The sequence below is a fragment of the Elephantulus edwardii genome, unplaced genomic scaffold (genome assembly GCF_000299155.1).
Source record: "Elephantulus edwardii isolate Elephantulus edwardi_28Jun2011 unplaced genomic scaffold, EleEdw1.0 scaffold00221, whole genome shotgun sequence".
Taxonomy (NCBI): domain Eukaryota; kingdom Metazoa; phylum Chordata; class Mammalia; order Macroscelidea; family Macroscelididae; genus Elephantulus; species Elephantulus edwardii.
In genome coordinates this window covers 2,540,776-2,563,369 of record NW_006399971.1, presented here as the reverse complement: position 1 = coordinate 2,563,369, position 22,594 = coordinate 2,540,776, and the positions used below count along the sequence as shown (strand labels likewise).

The 22,594-nt window shown below is 40.4% G+C and overlaps 1 protein-coding gene across 1 annotated transcript in view; it reads left to right on the top strand.

The window, feature by feature from the left end:
* Window positions 1–1,057: 1,057 nt before the first annotated feature.
* Window positions 1,058–22,594, top strand: part of RNF130 (ring finger protein 130) — a 175,875-nt gene continuing 154,338 nt past the window's right edge. The window contains 1 exon segment of the mRNA XM_006898119.1: window positions 1,058–1,388. Coding sequence (XP_006898181.1) covers window positions 1,142–1,388 — 247 coding nt within the window. The 5' untranslated portion in view covers window positions 1,058–1,141.

Here is a 22,594-nt window from a genome sequence, read left to right as displayed (position 1 = left end):
TTTTTCTCAATAAAAAAATAAAATTTGCTTTATGCCGTTTTATTTTTCTAAAAGACCTACATTAGTGCCTGCTTTCACCAATTAAAAAAAAATACACAGCAAATCAAAACCACAATGAGATACCATCTCGCTCCAGTAGCAGTGGCAAAGTTTAACAGGACAGCAAGCAATAAAAGTTGGAGAGGATGAGGAGAGATAGGAGCTCTCTTACACTGTTGCTGAGGTTGTACAATGGTACAACCACTCTGGAAGGCAGTTTTTCGTTTCATAAAAAAAACTGAACATAGAAATTCTTTATGACCGAGCCATTCCACTGTTTGGAATATACTCCAAGACCACCAAGGATAGCCAGATGGATTGTCACAGTGACTGTAACAATGGTTTGAGTATTTCAGAGATTATGAAGATAGCACAGGATAGGATAGGGTTCAGATTTGTTGTCCATAGGGTCCTTTTGAGTCATGGGAGACTTGATGGGCATAACAACAACACTCTTATAAGAGGAAGCATAGTGATATGGAGTTGCACTGCCAATCGAAAGGCAAGTAATTTAAATCCACCAGATGCTCTAAGAAAGAAAAATAAACCATCTTCTCTTGTGTGATTTACAACCTCTGAAAACTCACTGGAAGGTCAGCTATGGGCCCAAGTCAACAGCTCATAATAACATCCTTATTAAATAGAAGAACAGCCACAGAGAGGTACACACAGGGGAAGATGACATGTTTGGATGCATCTGTGAATCAAAGACCCTCAAGGATGGCTGAGAAACTAGAAGCTGAGAAATAGGCACAAAAACAGTTCTTGCCGCAGAGTCCTCAGGATGGATTGACACAGCTAAAAGTTCTTGATTTAAATTTCTAGCTTTCAGAAATGTGAGATACTCACTGTGTCATATTTTGTTAGGACACTAAATTACCTGGCTAAAGCACAGAACTTTCGATGGTTGAGACTTAATTCAGACCCATATTGTTTAAATAGCAAACAGCCTTGGAGCTCTAGTTGATATCTGGGTTACACCAATATTGTTTAATCTGCATTCTCTGAAAAGGCTGGCTCACCCGGCCTCGCCCGCCCCGCCTCTCGGCCCTGGCCCCTGGCCCGGGATCCCGGTGCGCGGTCGGCAGTGGCCGGAGGGACCATGAGTGGTGCGGCGAGGACCGGCCCGGCCCGGCTAGCGGCTCTTGCGTTGCTGACATGCAGCCTCTGGACGGCTCGAGCGGACAACGCGAGTCAGGAATACTACACAGCGCTCATCAACGTGACGGTGCAGGAGCCCGGCCGTGGCACCCCGCTCACGTTCCGCATCGACCGCAGGCGCTACGGGCTTGACTCGCCCAAGGCCGAGGTCCGTGGGCAGGTGCTGGCGCCGCTGCCCATCCACGGAGGTGAGTGCCTGCCAGGAGCGGCCCGGGGCCCCGCTCACCCCGGCGCTTTGCGTGCGGAGGTGGCAGCGCCGGCCGGGGGTCTTGGTTCTCCGCTCCACCCGGCTGGCGACGCCGGGGTCGAGGTTTCCTCCGCGCAAAGCCGGGCCTGTCCACCGTTGGGGAGTAAGGTTCCAGAAGAGGACTGGGTTTTGCCCATGAATGTTTAAAGATTTAAAATACGGGTTTTTTGGGTTTTCTCGTTTAAATAGCTTGTTTACAGCAGGGCATTGAACTGCGAGTTTCAGGGACCGCTCAGACAAAGGAGGTTGATGGGAGATAGCAAAACTAATTCATGGTGGATGAGCTCTTAGCCTGTATTTTGGAATTAGCAGGTTTGTTCCTGAAGTCACAGACTTAATACTGCATTGGATCTGCAAGGATGAGGCCTTTTGAACGTAAAAACGTGCCGTTTTTCTTAAATGGCAAATGGGAGACGGGATACAAGAGGAAAAGGAGCATCTTCTTGCTTTTGGGTCTTGTTGTGCGCCAGTAGTTTTACTGTACTGTAACTCCTAAAAAATTCACATTGTGAAGAATCTGATGCCAGCAAATAGCCAATTCTTCAGGTCACTGGTGGAGACCAAAAGACCTTTAAAAAATATTTTCATTGAAGCTATTTCTTTTACTGTGATGTCTTCCTATAAACATGGACTCTATTAACTAGTTATTTACCCTAAAATATATTTGGCTGAATTACTAGTCATGTTTTTAAGGAAACTTTTTCTGCATTGTGAAGTATGTGTTGTTTTGTGGCAGGCTCAACTTTTTTAAAGCTGCTGTTCATGTTAAAAAGGCAACTTAAATAAAGTAATGATGTTTGGTTTTATACTTTGAAATATGAAAGCATCATAGTCTTTGTGAGATCTGTGTTTGTGTTATAAAAATATTGTCTTTTTTGGAAGCAGGGGATAAAGAAACATATAAGGCTTACACTCTACCTAAGCCAGCCTTTCAAAATTTGATGATAAATAATCCAATAATCAAATACTTAAGAAGCCTTGGTGACACAGTGGTTAAGCACTAACAGAAAAATTGGCCATTCTAACTTACCAGGTTTTCTGCAGGAAAAAATGTGGCATCTACTTCTATAAAGATTAGTCTTAGAAACTGAGACAGTTCCTCTCTTTCCTATAGTATCACCATGAATTGAAATCAATTCAAAGGCAATAGGTTTTTAAATGCATTTTTCGTCCCCACTTTATTAGAATCAGCAGATACAGTTACAGCTTACTCACAGAAATAACTGTGTCTTTCCTTCATTCAGTAAATATTTGTGTGCCAGCTCTGTGCCAGTCACAGGGGTTGGACACATAATGTTGCCAAACTATGGCACTAACAATGACAGCTTATTTTCTGGTGTGGAGAACCTTGATGATCACGTGGAAGAGAGAGGAAGAGGAAGAGATGCAAGCAGTTCTGGAGCAAGAGCTGGCCCTATGCAGTGTTTTGAAATCTGTGGTTTGTCTCTGGGCCTTGGATCCCTCAGACATCTAAAATCCATGACCCTCATTTTTGATTCTTGTGTCCACAATGTCCTCTGTGCTAAAATGACTTGTTTGCTTGCCTGCCACTCCAAGCAAAAGCTTCATATTTTGAGAAGGTCATTAGGAACTAATATGCTCTTGATGTGTGGGTGAAGTTTAGTCCTTCTCAACTGGGGAAGTAGTAGTGTGGATTTAAAGGTTCTGAGTCTGTCTGTATATCTAGTGTGACACTGGGAAAGTAACTGAGCTGCTTAGCCTCAGTTTTCTCCTCTATAAAATAGAAGGATGATTAATTTTCTTAAAAGGTTGTTTAAAGGCTTAACTAGTTTCTGCATTCTTAAATGAGGAGACTTGCTAACCTAAATGAATCTCTAAATTAGTGACTGCAACAAAAGGAACAAAGTAGGGCAGTGCTTATGAAGGCTGAGTCTGAGGTCAGTTCCCTTGAGCTTCTCTTTTCTTTTCCTTGGTTCTGTAAAACCAGTTGTTGATTTCAGCTTGTGCAGGCCTTTTGTATGCCAGAGTAGAACTGTGCTCCATAGAGTTTTCAATGACTGATTTTTTTGAAAGTAGACCATCAGACCCTCCTTCTGAGATACCTCTGGGTGGACTTAAACCTCCATTCTTTTCAGTTCTCAGCCATAGTGAAAGTTTAACCCTTTGCATTACCCAGCAACTCCCCTGTTCTTTAGGGAGGTTACATTTGGTATCTTTACCACATGAAGTTGCTCTAAGTTTTCTTATGATATTGAGGTAGGAGCCTACTGGTAATTTGAGAGGTCCTCAGACATTTATATGTCTTGGAAAAGGTGCAGCCAGAGTGCTCCTTGGAGGAAAGAATAGCAAAACTTCAACTCTCATACTTTGGCCATGTTGCTAGGAGAGGCTTGGAAAGAAATATCATGCTTGGAAAGGTGGAGGGTCAGTGAAAATGAGAAAAATCACCAGCAAGATGGGTTGACATGGTGACTGCATGGACTCTGATGTACATTCTAGTTGTTGTGGTCTTGTAAATTTTAATTTTTTTTCTAAATTGTTCACAACTTTAGTCTGCTTGGCTCCACAATCAACACTCTTGGCACCAGCAGCCAGGAAATTAAAAGACGTATTGCCATGGGAAAGTCTGCTGTTAGGGACCTCTCTAAAGTACTCAAGAGCAACGGTGTGTCTCTGGAGACTAAGGTGCCTCTGGTACAAGCCATGGTCTTTGTAATCACTTGTTATGCGTCAGAGAGCTGGACAGTGAGTGACCAGGGAGGATAGAAGGAGATTTCATGCTTTTGCGCTTTGGTGTTGGAGAAGAGTGCGGAGGGTGCCATGGACTGCTAAGAAAACAAACAGATTCATCCTGAAGAGGGTTAAACTGGGCTGCTCCTTAGAGGCAAGGATTCTGAGGCTTCATCTGACATACTTTGGTCATGTTGTAAGGAGGGACGAGTCCTTGGAGAGGGACATCATGCTTGGGAGGGTAGAGGGCAGGCGCAGGATGGGAAGGCCCTCTGGGAGATGGATTGGTTCGGTGACCGGGGCAATCGGGATGAGTGTGTCAGAGACAGTGAGATTGGCACAGGACAGAGCAGAGTTTAGAGCTGTTGTACATAGGGTTCCTATGAGTCGCAAGCGACTCGATGGCATAATAACAACAACAACAACACAAATTGTGTATATGAAATTTAATACATTCTTCTGGTTGTGCAGGGGGAAAATATATTTTTTAAAACAAGAATAGTGGTGGAAATATCTTTTAATTGTTCAGGTTAAGGAGGTGATTTCAAAATTGTAATCAAGCTTTGAGTGTTTTATAGTGTCCTTGAATTAATGAGCTTTAAAAAGTTTTAAGAAAAAAGAACTACATTTAACTAAAACCTTTATTCTAATGTGTTTGAGGTCAAGAAAAATCTGAACATTTTTATATGAGTATGCTGACACTAAAGCTCAGTGTTGTTCAAATTATAAAAAAAGTTAGGAGACAGAATTTTTAACACAAAAAGAATATTTGTGTGATCAGTACATCTATGAAGTTAGCCAAAGCTCATTTTAAGTGTGTTGCGTAGAAAAGAACATAAAGATTAAAAAAAAAAATTATAATTCTTTTGAATGTAACAGTATGGAACATTTTAAATCTGTGACGTGATTTCTGAAATTAGAAACCTTTATTATAGTTATTTTACAATGTCCCTTATTGGTTAGGCATGTATGAATTTATTGAATATGTTTTAATTTACTTTTGAAAGCAGTATGACACTTTTTCCTTAGATGCTTTGTTATTTAAAATGTACACATTTTGGACAGTGATATATTTTATTAAATGAATTTCACCTACAAAGTTCTTATTTTGACAATACTTTTTGTCCTTAACTAGAATGTATTGGTAAATGGGGATTCATTTGTTTGCCATTAACAAATTTCATACTTTTGCAATAATTCATTTTAAGAAATGAAATTTTGAAGGAGTATGTCTTTTTTTTATGTACAGCTCACGTTAGCCTTCTTACCAGTCACTTACTTAAACTTGAACAGAGTTGTGCTTAAAACTTGAAACAAATGTCTAATAACTTTGCATAGCAGTCTAGCAAGTGTCTCCTGTGGTGCAGACATTCTAAGTGTGCTTTATTTGTGCTCACACTAACATTTTGTTTAAGCCTAGAGTGGGGGTTGGGCAACGAAAAGGCCCTTTGTAGATGGTGTAATTAAGTATGCAGATGTGCTAGTGAAAAGGATTTAGTATCAGCTCCTTTTTGCTTTGCATTGGATTTTTCAGAACTGAACCTTAGCAACTTTATCAAGTGGTATACTTATCTACCCTCTTGCTAACTGTTGGGATTCAGGAAGCATTTTAAAAAAAATTAGTCTGTTGGGATTCCATAAAGATTTTTGAAAATTGGTTTTAGGGGTGTGTGTGTGTGTGTGTGTGTGTGTGTGTAAAGAGAGATTGAGATTGAATTATTGAAGTACCATGAATTGCCAGAAAAACAAAACTGGGTTGAATGAAGGCAGCCAAATGGCTCTTTAAAAGTAAGCTTGGTAAGGCTTGTCATGTGCTTAGGACGTGTTACCTAAGGAGAGTCTAGTCCCTGAAGAAAGATCTCATACTTGGTAAACTAGAGGCTCAGCAAGAAAAAGGAAGACACTTAACAAATGTGACTTCAAAAATGGCCCAAATTTAGCAATGATTATGAGGATGGTGCAGCACCAGTTAGTGTTGAATTCTGTTTTGACTCTTTTGTTTTTTAATTCTGTTTTGTTTTGGTTGTTGTGAGTCAGAACCAAGGCCACAGTGCCAAAGAGCAACATAAATATTTGTGTATGTGTATGTATATTGGTAGATTTTTTCCCCCCAATAAATCTATTAAGCCTGAAATTGACTCTTCTTTTTATAAACAGTGGCATATGAAAATGGGACTTTGAGTGAAAACGGCTCAGGTAATGTAAGAGTTCATAGTTTCAAAGGTGAGAGATTACTGGGTATCATCATTGGGAGCTGTCAAGTTATATGACAGAAAATATTTTTCTCAGGCCATATTTCACCCAGTTTTATTATTCTGTTTGCATATAATTTATTTCAGTCATTAAAAAACAAAGCAAAGTACTCATCACTCCTCCTTCTAAATCCCTATCCTGCTACAGTCTATTTCTCACTTTCTCTTTATGGCAGAGCTTCTTACAAGTATTGTGTATCTCCATTATTCCTCCTACTTTTCTTTACACTATGAAGCTGTTTTATTGTGCTAGTGATTTTTGAGAAAGACATGGATATTTAACTGATACGGTGATAGACAAGTTCAGGATTCCTAATATTTCAGTATGTAGAATGATGAGCTGAATCTAAGAAAAAATTAGTGGGGAAGTATATATAGTTCATATTTGGATTTTTAAAGTTACTTGTGTAAATGTAGGTATGGGGAGGTAAGATTTAGCTACATGTCATACCACGGAGCCCTTTCTGACTTTACCCTGTTCACTCTTTTGCTACACTGACCATCTGGATGTAGGGCAGTTGGTCCCATTTCATATAGACCAAAACAACTTTTGGTTTGTTAGTACATGAGTTTAAAAGGATCAACTGAATATGGAGTGTTGTTTTGTCAAGAACACTATAAAAGGTATTTCTTCATTTGGAGAAAGATTAGGTTAGATGGCTTTTCAGATTTCTACCACTTTGAACAAGGTTATTTTGTAGTTCTGAAAGCATTAGTTTAAAACTTTTTGGAATTTGTTTTGTGAGGTGGTCTTTTTAATTGGACAATTTAAAAAATATTGCGGTATATTCCATTTTTATCTTTTCTAGGTAGGTATGACATTTGACAGTCAGAACTCGTACAAAAAGTTATTTAGAGACTGTCAGAAAGTCATTTAAAGATGGTTGTGAATATGGACCCAGGTTAAGCACTCAGCTGCTAATGAAAAGGTTGGTGCTTTGAACCCACCAACCACTGACTCTACGGGAGAAGGATGTGGAAGTTTGCTTCTGTAAAGATGTACAGCCTTGGAAATCCTGTGAGACAGTTAAGATTTCCATGATTCAAAATCTACTTGGCAGTAGATTTGGTTGGTGGTTTGCCTTTTTTTTTGGTGGTGGTAAATAATACAGTGGTTGTATAGGTCCTAAGAGAACTGCTAACCCAAAGACTAAGCCTCTCTGGCAGTTTAAATCCAAATCCACTAGAGCTTCTGAGGAAGAAAGATGGGCAGTCTGCTTTATGATTTACAACCTTAGGTACCCAGTGGAGGGGAGGCTAAGCTATAAGTTGGTTCCAGCTTGAAGGCAGTGAGGGGATGATTAGAATAGGTAAGGCAGGCTTTGGGTGATAAGAAGTACAGGAGAGACAGAGAAACAAGACAATGAGAGTTCTGTTTATTTAAATAATAAGTGATGGAGAAACTATAAAGAAAGGGAACGTTTTTATATGTGCCTGTGAGCTTTTTCTTTAGATTGAAAGAGGAATGCCAGTAGCGTTTTGGGTAATTAACTTTTTCAACAGTAAGATGAATCAATAATCTTCTAGGACCAGTTCTTTTTTTTTTTTTAATGTTTAAAAAAATTTTTTGGGGGGGCGTTCTTTTTTAAGTTTGGCAATTTTGACTCATTTACAAAATAAAACTTGGAGGTTTTCTTTCTAGATCAACAAGTGTTTGTGTTATCATTCTTAAGAGTATGTTACACTCCAGTCATTACTTTCTATTAATTGTAATAGTATAGATATTCTTGATTGTTAGAGACAATTTTTAATAAAAGAATCATTCACAAGTCAAGCCAAATGAAAGAAATCAAAAAGAACTTAATACATGTACCTACTCTATACTTAGTTCTATGATGGCCTTGTGGTGCAAACAAAAAGCATACTGTGACTCCTGCTGGAGAGAATGTCGTAGAGACAGGCAGTCTTGCCTGGAAGATTCAGCTAGAATATGACGTTGTACAAGGCAGGCTATCTCCAATTTAGGTGGATGTTGTTTTTTTGGGTTTTTTTTTAGGAAACACATTTATTTTTATTTTTCTGAAAACATCAGAAACCATGAAAAACAAGCTGAGTATATGCCATAAAAATAACATTTGAAAACATATTTTATCTTAAAACATATCAAGTTTAACGCTTTCTCTTCTACAGACCAAAACAAGCTTACTATGCCCCAACAATGGGGTCCTTTAACACATATAAGACTTTGTTTCAAGTAAAAATGTATTAAGGGAAGGGAAAAAACCCAAACCAAATGCAAAAAACCAAGCATTCAATACTCACTCATGAATCTCATCATTTATAAAAATAACATGCTCAAATGTCAGCAAAAATAATGTTGTCTTAAAGCAGGGTTCTGTAAACTGTAGCCTGCAAGTTAGCAACCTTCTATTGTATACAAAGTTTAACTGGAACATTACCATGAGTATTCACAAATATATTTTCTTCTCCTCCCTCCCTTGATCCCAACTCCAGCAGAGTTAGGATGGTTTATATTGCCTGCAAACGTGAAATATTCTTTGGCTTTAAGGAGAGAAAAAAATGTGTTGATCACTATTAAAGGTTCATTTTATTCCATTAATTTTTCTCCATTTAAGCTGTGTCATTTTGACTTCTAAATTGTCTCCAGGAGTAGCTTCTTGATGTTAGGGACAGTATTTTCTTTGTTTTTGCCAAGAATCAAGCCTAAGCCTGGCACTAGCAAGCCACTGGCTATGTGATTTCACTTATTTTGTTCCTGTGGTGCTTAATCTGTGAGACTGATGGCTGGCTTTGTGTGGATGGAAGGTGAATATTGCTGGATGAAATATATCACAGGGCCTCTATTACTGTACTGGACTGCAAATAACATGAAGACCAGAGAGACAAAAAATTACTTAAACTTGTAGTCTTGAAAGAATGATTTGAAAATCTGGAATCGAGATTCAAATTTGAGAATTTCTGCTTCCAGCTACGATGAAATAACAAGGTGCAAAATGAGCAGATGGAACATGAGAGTGACGATGTCTGACTGCTGCCTGTCTTATAAAGGGGAACTTTTCCGATTAGTAATATCCATAGCAGCAAACAGATGGCTGCTAGGTCAGACATACTACCCACCCCACCCCATGCTTCTGCACCTATTTCAATCAGTCATATGGGTTTGATATTCAGCTAACAGATGCTGCCCTGGATGTGCTTACCAAGTTGTGCCAAGAAATCTGGAGAACAACCACTTGGCCAGCTGACTGGAAGAGATCTATATTTGTTCCCATTCCAAAGAAGGGTGACCCAACAGAGTGTGGAAACAACAGAACGATACCATTGATTTCACATGCAAGCAAGATTCTACTGAAGATTATCCAAAAACCACTGGAACAGCACATCAGCAAAGAACTGCCAGAAGTCCAGGCTGGGTTTAGAAGGGGTCGTGTGGTACTAGGGATATTGTAGCTGATGTTAGATGGACCTCAGCTGAAAAAAGCAGGGAATACCAGAAGAATGTCTGTGTTTCATTGATTATGCAAATACGTTTGACTTGTGTGGATCATAACAAACTGTGGCTGACTCTGAGAAAAATGGGAATCCCAGAACATTTAATCGTGCTAATGCGAAACCTATACTTGGACCAAGAGGCAGTAGTCAAAACAGAGCAGGGTAGCTCTGCATGGCTCAAAATTGGGAAGGGCGTACACCAGGAATGCGTCCTATCTCCATACCTTTTCAACCTGTATACAGAGCAGATTATCTGAGAGGCTGGGCTCTATGAGGAGAAGTGTGGTGTCAGGATTGGTGGAAGATCTATTAACAATCTGCGTTATGCAGATGACACAACCCTACTTGCTGAAACTGAGGAAGACTTAATGCACTGGCTGCAGAGGGTCAAGGACTGCAGCCTTCAGTATGGACTGAGGCTCAATGTCAAGAAGACAAAGATTCTCACCACTGGACCAATTGGCAGCATCAGAATGGATGGTGAAGAGATTGAGATTGTTCACAGCTTTAGTTTGCTCGGCTCCACAGTCAACACTCTTGGCAACAGCAGCCAGGAAATCAAAAAACGTGTTGCGATGGGAAAGTCTGCTGTTAGGGACCTCTCTAAAGTACTCAAGAGCAACGGTGTTTCTCTGGAGACTAAGGTGCATCTGATACAGACCATGGTCTTTGTAATCACTTGTTATGCATCAGAGAGTTGGACAATGACTAGGGAAGATAGAAGGAGAATTGATGCCTTTGAGCTGTGGTGCTGGAGAAGAGTATTGAATGTACCATGGACTGCCAAGAAAACAAACAGACTCATCCTAGAGAGGGTTAAACCAGACTATTCCTTGGAGGCAAGGATTCTGGGGATACTTTGGACATGTTGTAAGGAGGGACAGGTCCTTGGAGAAGGACATCATGCTTGGGAGAGTGGAGGGACAGCGCAGGAGGGGAAGACCCTCTATGAGGTGGATTGATTCAGTGACTGGGGTAATCGGGATGGGTGTGTCAGAGGCAGTGGGATTGGCACAGGATAGAGCAGGGTTTAGGGCTGTTGTTCATAGGCTTGCTATGAGTTGCAAATGACTCGACAGCACATAACAACAACAACAACATAGACTTTACTCAGTTGCGGTACCAAGAGTGAGATTTATTAGGGAATTAGGTTGGAGAGTGGAAGAGACAAAGAATGTCTCACAGTACAAGTCCAGATTTAGTCCAATAGTCTCAAGTCAGATTACTAGCAAAACACAATTACTTAATTAATAAAAGGCCTGATTTCACTTCAGAAGTCAAATCCAAATCATCAAGCAAGGTTTGCCTCAGAACACTTACAAGTCAACTTCTTCGGTCATCTAACAAGAATAGCAAAACCTTTAACTGTGGCCAGCACAAAAGCAAGAAACTTCAAGTCACACCTTGCCAGAGTCTCTCCACAGCAGCGCCATGGTCTCTCCACTACCGAAAGTCTCTGTTGAGTCTCACTCACGTCTTGCTGCCCAGTGTTGGAAGCACTTTCTCTCTTATCCTCCTCCTACAGCTGTCAATGATTTGCAAGATCATGTTGACTCACGACCAGAGGGGGCTAACGTAATGGTTAGAAAAGCCAATTGCACTGGGACTGAATTTATCTTTCTAGCTAAAATGACCAGAAAAGCTGTCAAGGTTACAAAACAGAAGTTTTCAGAAACAGATCTACCAGCAGTATAAAACAGTGATCCCTGAGAGAGGGGAAATAAATAGGGTGCCCTGTGATTGCCCCATCTTACGGCTCTCTCCCAGAGAGTTTTCAGGTTGTACTGAAAGGAGAGGGGACCCAAAAGTGTATGGTGGTCTCATTGAATTGGGGAGACAAAGTTCAGAGTTGAAGACACCAAGGCAGTTTAAACATGCTAGGCAGAATATCAAAGGAGAAGGAGCTGTACAGAGCACAAACTCTAGAGGATTAAAGAGCTTCTCAAGTCTGGTTGAGTGCTTATCTGCAGTTCCTATGAAGAAACTATAGAAGGCCTAGAAAAGTTTTCAAAAATTGGAGGTAGAACAATTTATGGCCTTTATGCAGGACTGGGGACAGTTCTTTATTTTCAAAGTTCATGCCAGTGTACTGGGCATGGAGTAGGACTGTTTTAGGGAAAACCTGTTCTGGACCCACCTAACATAGCTTAAAAGCAAACCAGAAGTGGATTAAATTCATTCCAAGTAGCTTAAAAATTAGTCCTAGAACAAAGCCTAACAATATTTAAGAACGACCAGTTAAAAAAAAAATCCAGAATTATCATGCATACTAAAGTTGCAGGAAAACAAGACCTGTAACCAAAAAAGAAACAGTTGGTACATGGTACAAACAGATCCAGAAATGACGCACATGACATGATAGAATTAACAAACAAGAATATTGAGCAGTTGTTAGGAAGTATAAACATGACAAGGAGGAAAGTGTGTGTAAGACCTGTATCAGACTTCTCACTCTTAAACTTGAAAAAGTATAGCATTTATGGTGATTAAAAAAAAAATTGAAAGAGTATAACTAAAGGATACTTTGTTTTAGTGCTTTCATTTTATCTCAGGAGATAATATATTAAATGGGTGCTAAATACCACATACCAAAATGGTGCTAAGTATTTTACATGGATATGTCAATCTTTTAATAGCTCCAGGTGGTGCTATTATTCTCATTTTATGAATAAGGAATCCTGGGTACTCTAGTCTCAGGTAAGGAGCTCTGGACTGCTAATGAAAAGATCAGTAGTTCAAATCCACCATCTGCTGCATGGGAGAAAGATAGACAATCTCCTCCTGTAAAGATTTCCAGCCTAAGAAGCTGGATGGAGGGTTGTTAGGAGTCACAATCATCCTATAAGCAGTAGGTTTTAGTTTGGGGGTTAGTTTCTATGTTGGGAGCTCTTGTCTAGTGGTTCGGAGTTCCACTGCCAACCCAAAAGTTCAAATTTGCTACTCTTAGGAAGAAAGATGGTGTCAACTGTGAGTCTCTTCTGACTTGAAGGCACATAACAACAACTCTATGTGGTACTTTTTTTTAAAAAAAAAATAGTATTTGACATAGTTGGAAATTTTATTTTGGGGTCAGAAATCCTGTTTCTTGGTTTCACTTTTTTTTTTTAAAAAAAAATAACAGCTTTATTGTGTTATGATTCATTTAACAAATTGTTAACTCATTTAAAGTATATAGATCAATGTTTTTAGTCTATTCTGTACAGTTGTAGAATATTTTCATCACCTCTATTATCACCTCTGTGTTTTTGTGTCCTCCTCCTACTTTCCTAGTCCCTCACAACCACTTACCTGCTTTCCTTCTGTCTGATGTTTTGTATAAATACAATCTTGTATAAATACAGTCTTAAAATATGTGACCTTTTGTGTCTGACTTCTTTCATTTAGCATAATATTTTCAAGAAGCATACCTGTTAAAACGTGAATCCTTTTTTCATTCTTTAATTTTTTTCCCCCTGAAGTTTTAATTTCTAGTGGAAACATAATACTCTCTGTGCTTTTGTGTTCACACTTGTGTACTCCATCCTCTTGTGTTATCTGGGATGTAGTACTGGGTAATAAGTCTTGTAATAATTAAAGTTAGTGAAGTAATTCACTTTGTGGTCCTGGGGTTTTGGTAGAGGTGGGACTTGACAGGGTTTCCATACTGAAAACCACACCTTTGTATGATTTGCTTATTAGATTTAATAAATTATGATATATTCACTCACTAGACTGTTACACAGCCATTAAAAAATCATTGTGAAAGCTGTCTGTGCTTGAAATAGCAATAAAAAGTGATTGAACTATGAATGCAACTGCTCAGAGTACTGGGTAAAATTAAAAGTGGTTAAGTTGTGTTGATTGCATGAGGAGTAACATTTTATTTTTTTAATTTAGATTATTGTTATTTTTCAATCCAAGCTAATTCTGTCCTCTGTTATTTTCCCTTTGGAGAAATCCCTGTTTTTCCAACCTCTGTTCCCACTGCAGTGACAGACATGCAGTATAATTTATGATCCTGCAGACATTAAGCATTGTCTCAGGAAATCTCCTACTTAATAAACACCATCTTAAACTACAAAACCAGGAACTACTGCCTTTGAATTAAATTATCTCACTTGATAAACAAATCTTAAGTATATGGACCTTAATAATAGTTTATTTTTATTATTATAGTAACGACTACATAATTCCCTTTCCTCTGGCACCTGCCTCTCTCTAGTCCACTGTAATGAATCCTCAGTTAATAGAATTGTGATCCTGTCAACTTGGATCCTTTTGCTAGAGTAATCTATCTTTTGGACCTTTTCTTACTTAACCTCCTTGTTACGAAGTTAATTCTATAATTCTCTATGATAATTGCTCTTTTCTTCTATGTTCCTCTTTCATACTAACTTGGCAGAAACCTTTATCTGAGATGAACTATCCACCATTCATCTTCGCCCTGACCATAGCCCAGTAGCTGAATATTGCTAGGGAAACCTTTGAAAACCCTGATGACCAAGATTTGACATTGTAAAAAGAGCAAGAGCAATGTGGGAATGGCCAGGTCTGACCTCTGCTAACTACAAGGGGGAGGTGCCCCCATAATCAACATCCACAACAGAAAACCAATTCCTCATGAAGGCAGACATACAAATCCATGCTCCTGCACCTACTTATCCTAATTCCAACATCAGTCCTACTGTTCTGCTAGGTCCAAAATCCATTGCAATAATAACTATACAGACCTCACATAATCATAGTCTTGATTATGGAATTTATTAGGGAAGTTCATAGGTTACAACTCTGGTTGACAACAAGATACAGTTTCTAAGTCAGGAGAACTTCTGAAGTGTGCTTGCAGGCCCTTCAGCTTTCAGACTTGTGGCTTTTTAGGCCAATGTAACAAAGTTTCATTCCTCTCAGTTAAGGCATCTCCTCAGCCTCAGCCCTCCTGCAGGCTTGGGCAAAGACTGTTGGCATTGGCTCTGTGAGCAGCAGTCCCGGTCAAGGCGGTCTCATGTTGAGTCCCTGGTTCTCTACTACAGCTGTGTCTGCTCTGTTGTAGGGCTGTGGTCCTATGCAGGAATCCTTGACCTGTAAGTATGTGTGCTACATTCTCTGCTGCTTCTTTTCTTGCTGGTAGTAAGAACTCCAGATTTCTCCTGCTGAACCTGCTCAGTTTAGACCTGATGAGATGGCAATACTATCCAGTCCCCTTATGGAGAGACTTAGACATCCTCTTTCCATGTTCCTGTCTAGCCATGTGGCAAAGCCAAGGGCAGTGACATAGGAAGGCCATTTTAACACACACTATTAATATTTAGCAAAACTAAATGGGCACTTAGCAGTGTTCATGTTACTGTATTTTGTTTTGTTGAGTTTAGCAAATACTGAGTTCTTAACAAATTGAAGGTCTGTGGCAACCCTGTGCCAAGCAAGTCTGTTGACACCATTCTTCCAGCAGTATGTGCTCACTTCATGTCATTGTGTAACATTTTAATAATTATAACACTGTTTTGGCTTTTGCATAACTCTGCCATACCTTGGGTCTGTTGGTGTGTTTGGGGAGAACATTGTTCTAAGAGGTACAGCACCTGTCTGTTGTACTGAGGTGACTTGGGGTTGCTGTGATGCTGAAGGCTGTGCCACTGGTGTGTCAAATGCCATAAGAGTTATCCATGACGGACAGGATTTGGTAGAGCTCCCAGATTAAGACAGACTAGGAAGTCCACTTCTTAAGTAATAGGCTTTTGAAAATCCTATGAACCCTAGAGGAATGAGGTGTGTCAGAGACAGTGAAATTGGCTCAGGATGAAGTAGGGTTCAGAGCTGTTGTGCATAGGGTCACTATGAGTCAGGCAACTTGATGGCACATGACAACAAAAACAGCTATACATTTAATGGACTGTTCTCTTGTTATTGTTAGATGCCATTGACTTGACTAAGACCCATAGTAATGGTATCCTATGCTTTCCTCATCATCTCTGATATGTTCAAGCCCATCTGTCTATCTGGTTGAGTGTCTTCCTGTCCTTCATTGACCCTATCAAATATATTGTAAAGATAGCTTGTATGTGCATTGGAAAACAAAAAAATTATGTGACTATTGTGATTTTTTTTTATTATGGTGGTCTGCAGTTGAACCTAGATATGCCTGTAATCCAACAGTTTTGTTTTTTTAATAGAATGGTATCTTCTTTATTTTGCGTACTTTAATTTCAGAACAAAATAAACAAAACTCACAATACACAACATCTAAACTCATTCTTGAGGAAGGGCATGAGGCCAGAGGCCCTTACATCCTGCCTTACACATGGGACAAGAAAGAAAAGCATTAGCTGTCCGCAGAGGGAGCCAGGTGGGAGAGGGTGATTGGAGGCTGCTGTGGGGACCATAGGGATACTATAGAGGGAAATGGGTGTGTGTTGCAATTGTTATTGTTATGTGTCATTGAGTTGCCAGCGACCCATAGCAACCCTATGTACAGCATCTCTGAACCCTGCCCTGTCCTGAGCCAGTCTCACAAATTCCTACACACCAACTCCCATTACCCCAGTCACTGTATCAGTCCATCTCATCCAGGGTCTTCCTTTCCTGCACTGTCCCTCCACCCTTCCAAGCATGATGTCCTTCTCCAAGGACTGGTCTCTCCTGGCCACATGCTCAAAGTATGTGAGATACAGCTTCAAAATCCTAACCTCCAAGGAGAGACTTGGTTTCACCCTCTCCAAGACAAACCTATTTGTTTTCTTGGCAGTCCATGGTATGTTCAAGACTCTTTTCCAGCACCACAATTCAAAGGCATCAATTCTTTTTCCTTAGTCATTGTCCAACTCTCTGATGCATAGCAAGTAGTTGCGAAGACCACGACCTGGGTTAGGAACACCTTAGTCTCTAGACTGACATCGTTGCTTTCCAACACTCCAGAGAGTTCCCTGACAGCAGATTTTCCTGGTGAATTTGTCTTTGGATTTCCTGGCTGCTGGTACTAAGAACTAAAGTTGTTATGTGCTGTTGAGTCACCTGCGACTCATAGAGACCCTATGTACAACAGCCCTAAACCCTGCTCTATCCAGTGCCAGTCTTACTGTCTCTGAAACACCTACCCCCACTATCCCAGTCACTGAATCGATCATCTCATTGAGGGTCTTACTCTCCTTTGTTGACCCTCCACCATCCTAAGCATTGTGTTCCTCTCCAAAAAAACTGGTCCCATCTTGCAACATGTCCAAAGTATATCAGATGAAGCTTCGGAATGCTTGCCTACAAGGAACAGCCTGGTCTCACCCTCTCTGGGACGAACCTATTTGTTCTCCTAGCAGTCCATGATACATTCAGTACTCTTCCCCAGCACCACAGCTCAAAGGCATCAATTCTTCTATCATCCCTAGTCATTATCTAGCTTTCAGATGCATAGCAAATACTTGTAAAGACTATGGCCTGGATCAGGTGCACCTTAGTTTCCAGACTGACATAGTTTTTTTCAGTACTTTGTAGAGGTCTCTGATAGCACACTTTCCCATTGCAATTCCTCTTTTAATTTGGCTGCTGGTACTGTTGATTGTGGAGCCAAGCAAACTCAAACTGTTAACAATCTCAGTCTCTTCACCATCTATCATGATGTTGCCAGTCATCCCAGTGGTTAGAATCTTTGTTTTCTTAATGTTGAACTTTGATCCATATTTAAGGCTGTAGTCCTTGACCTTCTGCAGCCAGTGCTTCAGGTCCTGCTCAGTTTCAGCAAGCAGGGTTGTGTCGTCTACATAAAGCAGATTGTTGAGTCTTCTCCAATCCTAATGTCACATTTCTCCTCATAGAGCCCAGCCTCCAGGATAATCTTTTCTGCATATAGGTTGAAAAGGTATGGAGATAGGACACATCCCTGGCATACATCCTTCCCAATTTCGAACCATGCAGTCAGTGTTTTCTTGCTCTGTTCTGATGACTGCTTCCTGGTTCAAATATAGGTTTCACATGAGCATGATCAATTCTTCTGGGATTTCCATTCTTCCCGAAGTCAGCCACAATTTGTTGTGATCCACACAAATATCTTTGCATAGTCAATGAAACAAAGACATTCCTCTGGCACTTTCTGCTTTCAGCCAAGATCCATCTAACATAGCTATACATCCTTAGTATCATGACCTCTTCTAAACCCAGCCTGCATTTCAGGCAGTTCTCTGTTGATGTACTGTTTCAGTCATTTTTATAATCTTCAGCAGAATCTTGCTTGCATGTGATATCAGTGATATTGTTTGATAATGTCCACACTCTTTTGGATCACCTTTCTTTGGAATGGGAACAGATATAGATCTCTTCCAGTCAGGTGGCCAGGTGGTTGTCATCCAGATTTCTTGGCACAACTTAATGAGCACATCCTGGGCAGCAACTTTTTGTTGAAATATGCCAATTGGTACTCCATCAATTCCTGTGGCCTTGTTTTTTGCCACTTCTTTCAGAGCAGCTTGAACGTCTTCCTTCATCAACACAGGCTCTTGCTCATACATTGTTTCATGAAATGTCTTCTGTGTTTGCCAGTTCCTTTGGTACAGTGACTCTGTATAGTTTTTCCATCATCTTTTAATACATCCTAGGTCATTTACTGTTTTGTCCAAGGCATCTTTAAGTATTGCAACTTGAGGCTTGAATTTGTAGGAACTTTAATTGACTTCTTCCAAGTGAGATGCATCCTCATCACCCTCAAGAGGAGGGGGAATCTCATAAGGTATAGCAATAGTGGGTTCCTCAGCTGTCACATCATCTTCATCAGTGTCTATGCCTACCTTGACCATGCAGTAGATGCAATTGGAATGAGTCTAGAGATCTTCAGGGGAGAAGCCAGAAGAGAGCAGTGCAGTTTCAAACAATAGCACCTCCAGGTCCTTAACAGCTTTGTCATTCTTTTCCACCTCAGCTTTCGGTCTCAGTGTCTCAACGATCAGATGATTGAGATTGGTCTCCAATATTTTTTGTCCATCATGTAGCCTATTGTAGAGTTGTTCTCAAGTGCCTGTGCTTTCAGAATCTGCTCCATATTGGCTGTCCAATAATATGTACTGTTCACAATGCAGCAGGGTAAAGATACAAGTCTTTTGGAGATTGTCACCCTCTCAGCCTTCTTATCCAAAATTTCCTTCATGAGCTTATAGTGGTTCTCAAACTTGGCCTTTGCTCTCCTCCGTTTTCTTTTTATTTTCTTCATCCTCAGGTAGTTCTAGGCTCTCACTGGTAAAAGAAACCAGGCACTTCCCATTAAACTCCTTGAGCTTTTGCACACAGTACTCATTGATAGGTTTGGTTGAATGCACACCCTCAAAACCTCTCTTGTGCACTTGTTCCACAAAAGCAGATTGACCACCTGCTCTTTGCTCTCACCAGTGATATAATGTCACCAGTGATACAATGGATGCACCTCTGTGTCTTCTTCATGAGAGACACATATCCTGAGAGATATGTCATCTCATCTCCAGACTGGAAAGCATGATAGCGAAGTATCTCAGAAAGGCGACACTGCTTAGTAGAGTCTTCATGAATTCTAAGCTTCAGGTTTTTAGAGAATGCCTAATAGAATTTCTTGTAGTTCTCCTTTTTAAAAAAAAAAAACTCAGAGAAAAGCTCAAGGCACTTCTTGATGATGTTTTTGTGGGTGACCTGCAAGATTTTGCTCTGTTGCAGCATTTCTTGAGAAATGTTAAGGGGCACATCTCAGAGTTAGTTACACCACGGATGATCATTTTGTTTTCAAAGAGATGAAAGGGAGCTCGGTGCAGGATAAACAGCAGTGCCTTGAATGCTAGCTGACCTACTGAAAAGTGGTCTTTCCTGTCATTAGTAAGACTCTTGTATAACTTTCTATAGTCCTCCTGTGTGATGTCATCAGGATTTCTGATCCAAATGCCTTAGTCTTGTTCAGTTCCTCCCAATCATTGTATTTCTTAATTTTTTTGTTTCCTTTTTCTTGTCCTCACCATTGTCATTCTCCTCCTGTGAACCCACATCTTCAGTCTTGGCTTCTCTTCCTCATCTATCTTCTTCTTTCTCACTTTTCTTCTGCTTAATTATAACTAATTTCTTTCTCTCATTCTTTCTCCAAATAAAGGGTGATGGGGTAGCCTGTGAACTACAGATGATTTTTCACAACTACTTTGTCTCATCTGTCCTCTCAGTACTCTCTCTGGTTTTCTTTAAGGAGCAAAATCACTTTTAGTACCACAGCAAGTGGGCTCACCATGGTCAGCATGAACTATGAAGGAACCCCAGGTGAAGACTCAGAGGCATATTGCTCATCATCATTGTGGGTTTTTTTTTAATCACTACCACTTTCTCTGCCACCGCATAAGCAGAATAAAAGCCAGCATCACATTAACCAATCACAGAGATGTCTGTACCAGCTTGCAGAGCCTCCATAAATGCTTTGGTACCAGACTTGGCATTTGTTCCCAAATTATTTATGAGATCAGCCTTGGTCATGTCAATGCCTGTGTCCACAAGAGTCAATATATGTCCCTGGAGTTTGGGGTTGATGTCAATTTTCAGTTCTTTACCACTGTGAAACTTGGAAGAGTCTGTCAGGCTCTCACAGATAATCTTGTCCAGTGCATCAGAAGCATTAGAGATCAACTGTCTAGGGGAAAATTTCCTTATTGGAATAGAAGTTATTTATGGATAAGAGACATGAGTTGAGCAGTCTTTGCCTGAAAAGCAGAGGTCTCCACCTCCTATTCTCCATGGTGCACTTGTTCAGGCATCTTGATGAAGAGGGATATAGGTATCAGAGAGGTGAGGGTAGGATCTAGGACCAGGCCACACAAGGCTTGCTAACTGCACAGGGGAGACTCAAAAGCCGACACCATTTTCTTGTAAGAAACAATGATGCTACTCTGAGACAGTGATTTGCTGTCTTCCATGTGTCTTCCTTTACCTTTTCTTGTACCTAGCCTACTCCTCAGAACTTTAGAGGCAGACATTTAGCGTCCTACTTGCTTTTTTACTTCACTGTACAGGACCATCTCCAAACGAATAAGCCTGTGAAATGGAGCTTTGATTCTTCCCCCCCTTCCCTATACTGCCCCTACCACTGTGACCCCATCTCAGTAAATGGCAACACTGTCTACCCTTGTTTTTCAAGCAAATTTAGGAATCATCTTTGATTCTTCTCCTCACATTCCCCATCTCTACAGTTGATGTTCCCCAGGACAGTCAGAGTACTTCTTGGAAGGCAAGGATGTTGAAACTTTAATATCATATTTTGGGCATGTTGTTAGGAGGGGCTGGCTCTTGATAAAGGATATCATGCTTGGAATGGTGGAGGGTCAGCAAAGGAGAGAGAGAGAGATACATTGGCACATTGACTGTAACAGTGGACTCAATTAAATATGTGGATGGCATAGGATAGGGCACGGTTCAGATCTGCTGTTCATAGGATGGCTGTGAGCCGTAGTTCAGTCGATGGCACATAGTAACAGCATTGCTTGACATATACACCGCTGCCATCTTCATCCAGGCAACTTCTTTTATCCTGTCTCTCTCAGTTGCTTTACTTCTTAACTTACATTAACCAGCCCCCAATCCCCATAGTAGTCAAAATAATCCTTACTCTTCATTCAGCCATGGTACTCCTTACTTAAACTCTGATCTCAAAACTCACAGTAACCCTCTATAGGGTTTCTAAGGCTGCAAATCTTAAAGAGAGAAAACTGTTTCTCTCTCTCTACTATAGAGCAGTTGGCAGATTTGAGTTGCTGGAGACAAACACAGCCATTTGGTAGCAGCACAACATGCTATAGACTTTTCCACCAGACCTCCTTTAAAACCCTTTAGTAACCTCTCGTTGTCCTTAGAATGGAAATTTGAACTCTTTATTGTAGCTTACAAGTGTTAACACTGCTGAGACAATCTTTAGCCTTTCCCTTCCTCTAGAGGCCATTCATCCCAGCTCTAGCTCACCTTGCTGAAGCCTTTTGATCTTTGTTCAGCCTGTCCTCTGATTTGGTACATTTTCTTTACAGTGTGCAGCTTCTGTCCAATATCTCATCCACTTCCACCAACTGTTCTTCTGTTCAGTATTTGCCAAACGAGAAGCCCTGGTAATAGAGTGGTGAAGTTTTTGGCTGCTAAATGAAAAGTCAGTGGATGGTTCAAGCCCTCCAACTGCTCCTGAGTGGGATTGGGAAAGGGGATATGTGGCAGTACCAGCCTTGGAAACCCAATGGAGCAATTGTACTCTGTTCTCTAGGGTCTCTATGAGTCAAATTGCCTCTGCAATAGATTTATGAGTTTTTTACTTACAAATCTTGGCCAATTAAAGGGACATATGGAGCTATGAGAGAGTGATTATGGAGTCATAAAATTTATTGTTCATCATCAAGCCAACCTGCCCATCTAAGGCTTTGGCATTTCTACTAAATGATTGTACCACTGAAGGTTAAACATATTCAGTGACAAAATATATCCTTTCTGTCTCAAAACATTTGAATGGTAGCAAGTCTTCGTTCCATCTGGAAGGGGAAGAAAGACACAACTGCTTAACCTGCAGGCTCTATCTCTCTATTTCTTTCCACCACTCTTAGGTTATCTGGTATCCTAAGCCTTTCAAATGTCCTAGTTTCTCTGCTCAGAATGCACTTATCTCTATTGTACTAAAGGGAAAACCCAAAATAAATTTAGTTACATGAGTACAGAAGAGAGAACTTCTGCAGGAAGTAGCTAAGAGAATACGCCATCCCCTTTTCCTTATGACTCAGGGTGAAGTCTCTCTCAGGGAGGAGTGATAGGGAATGGCAAAGGA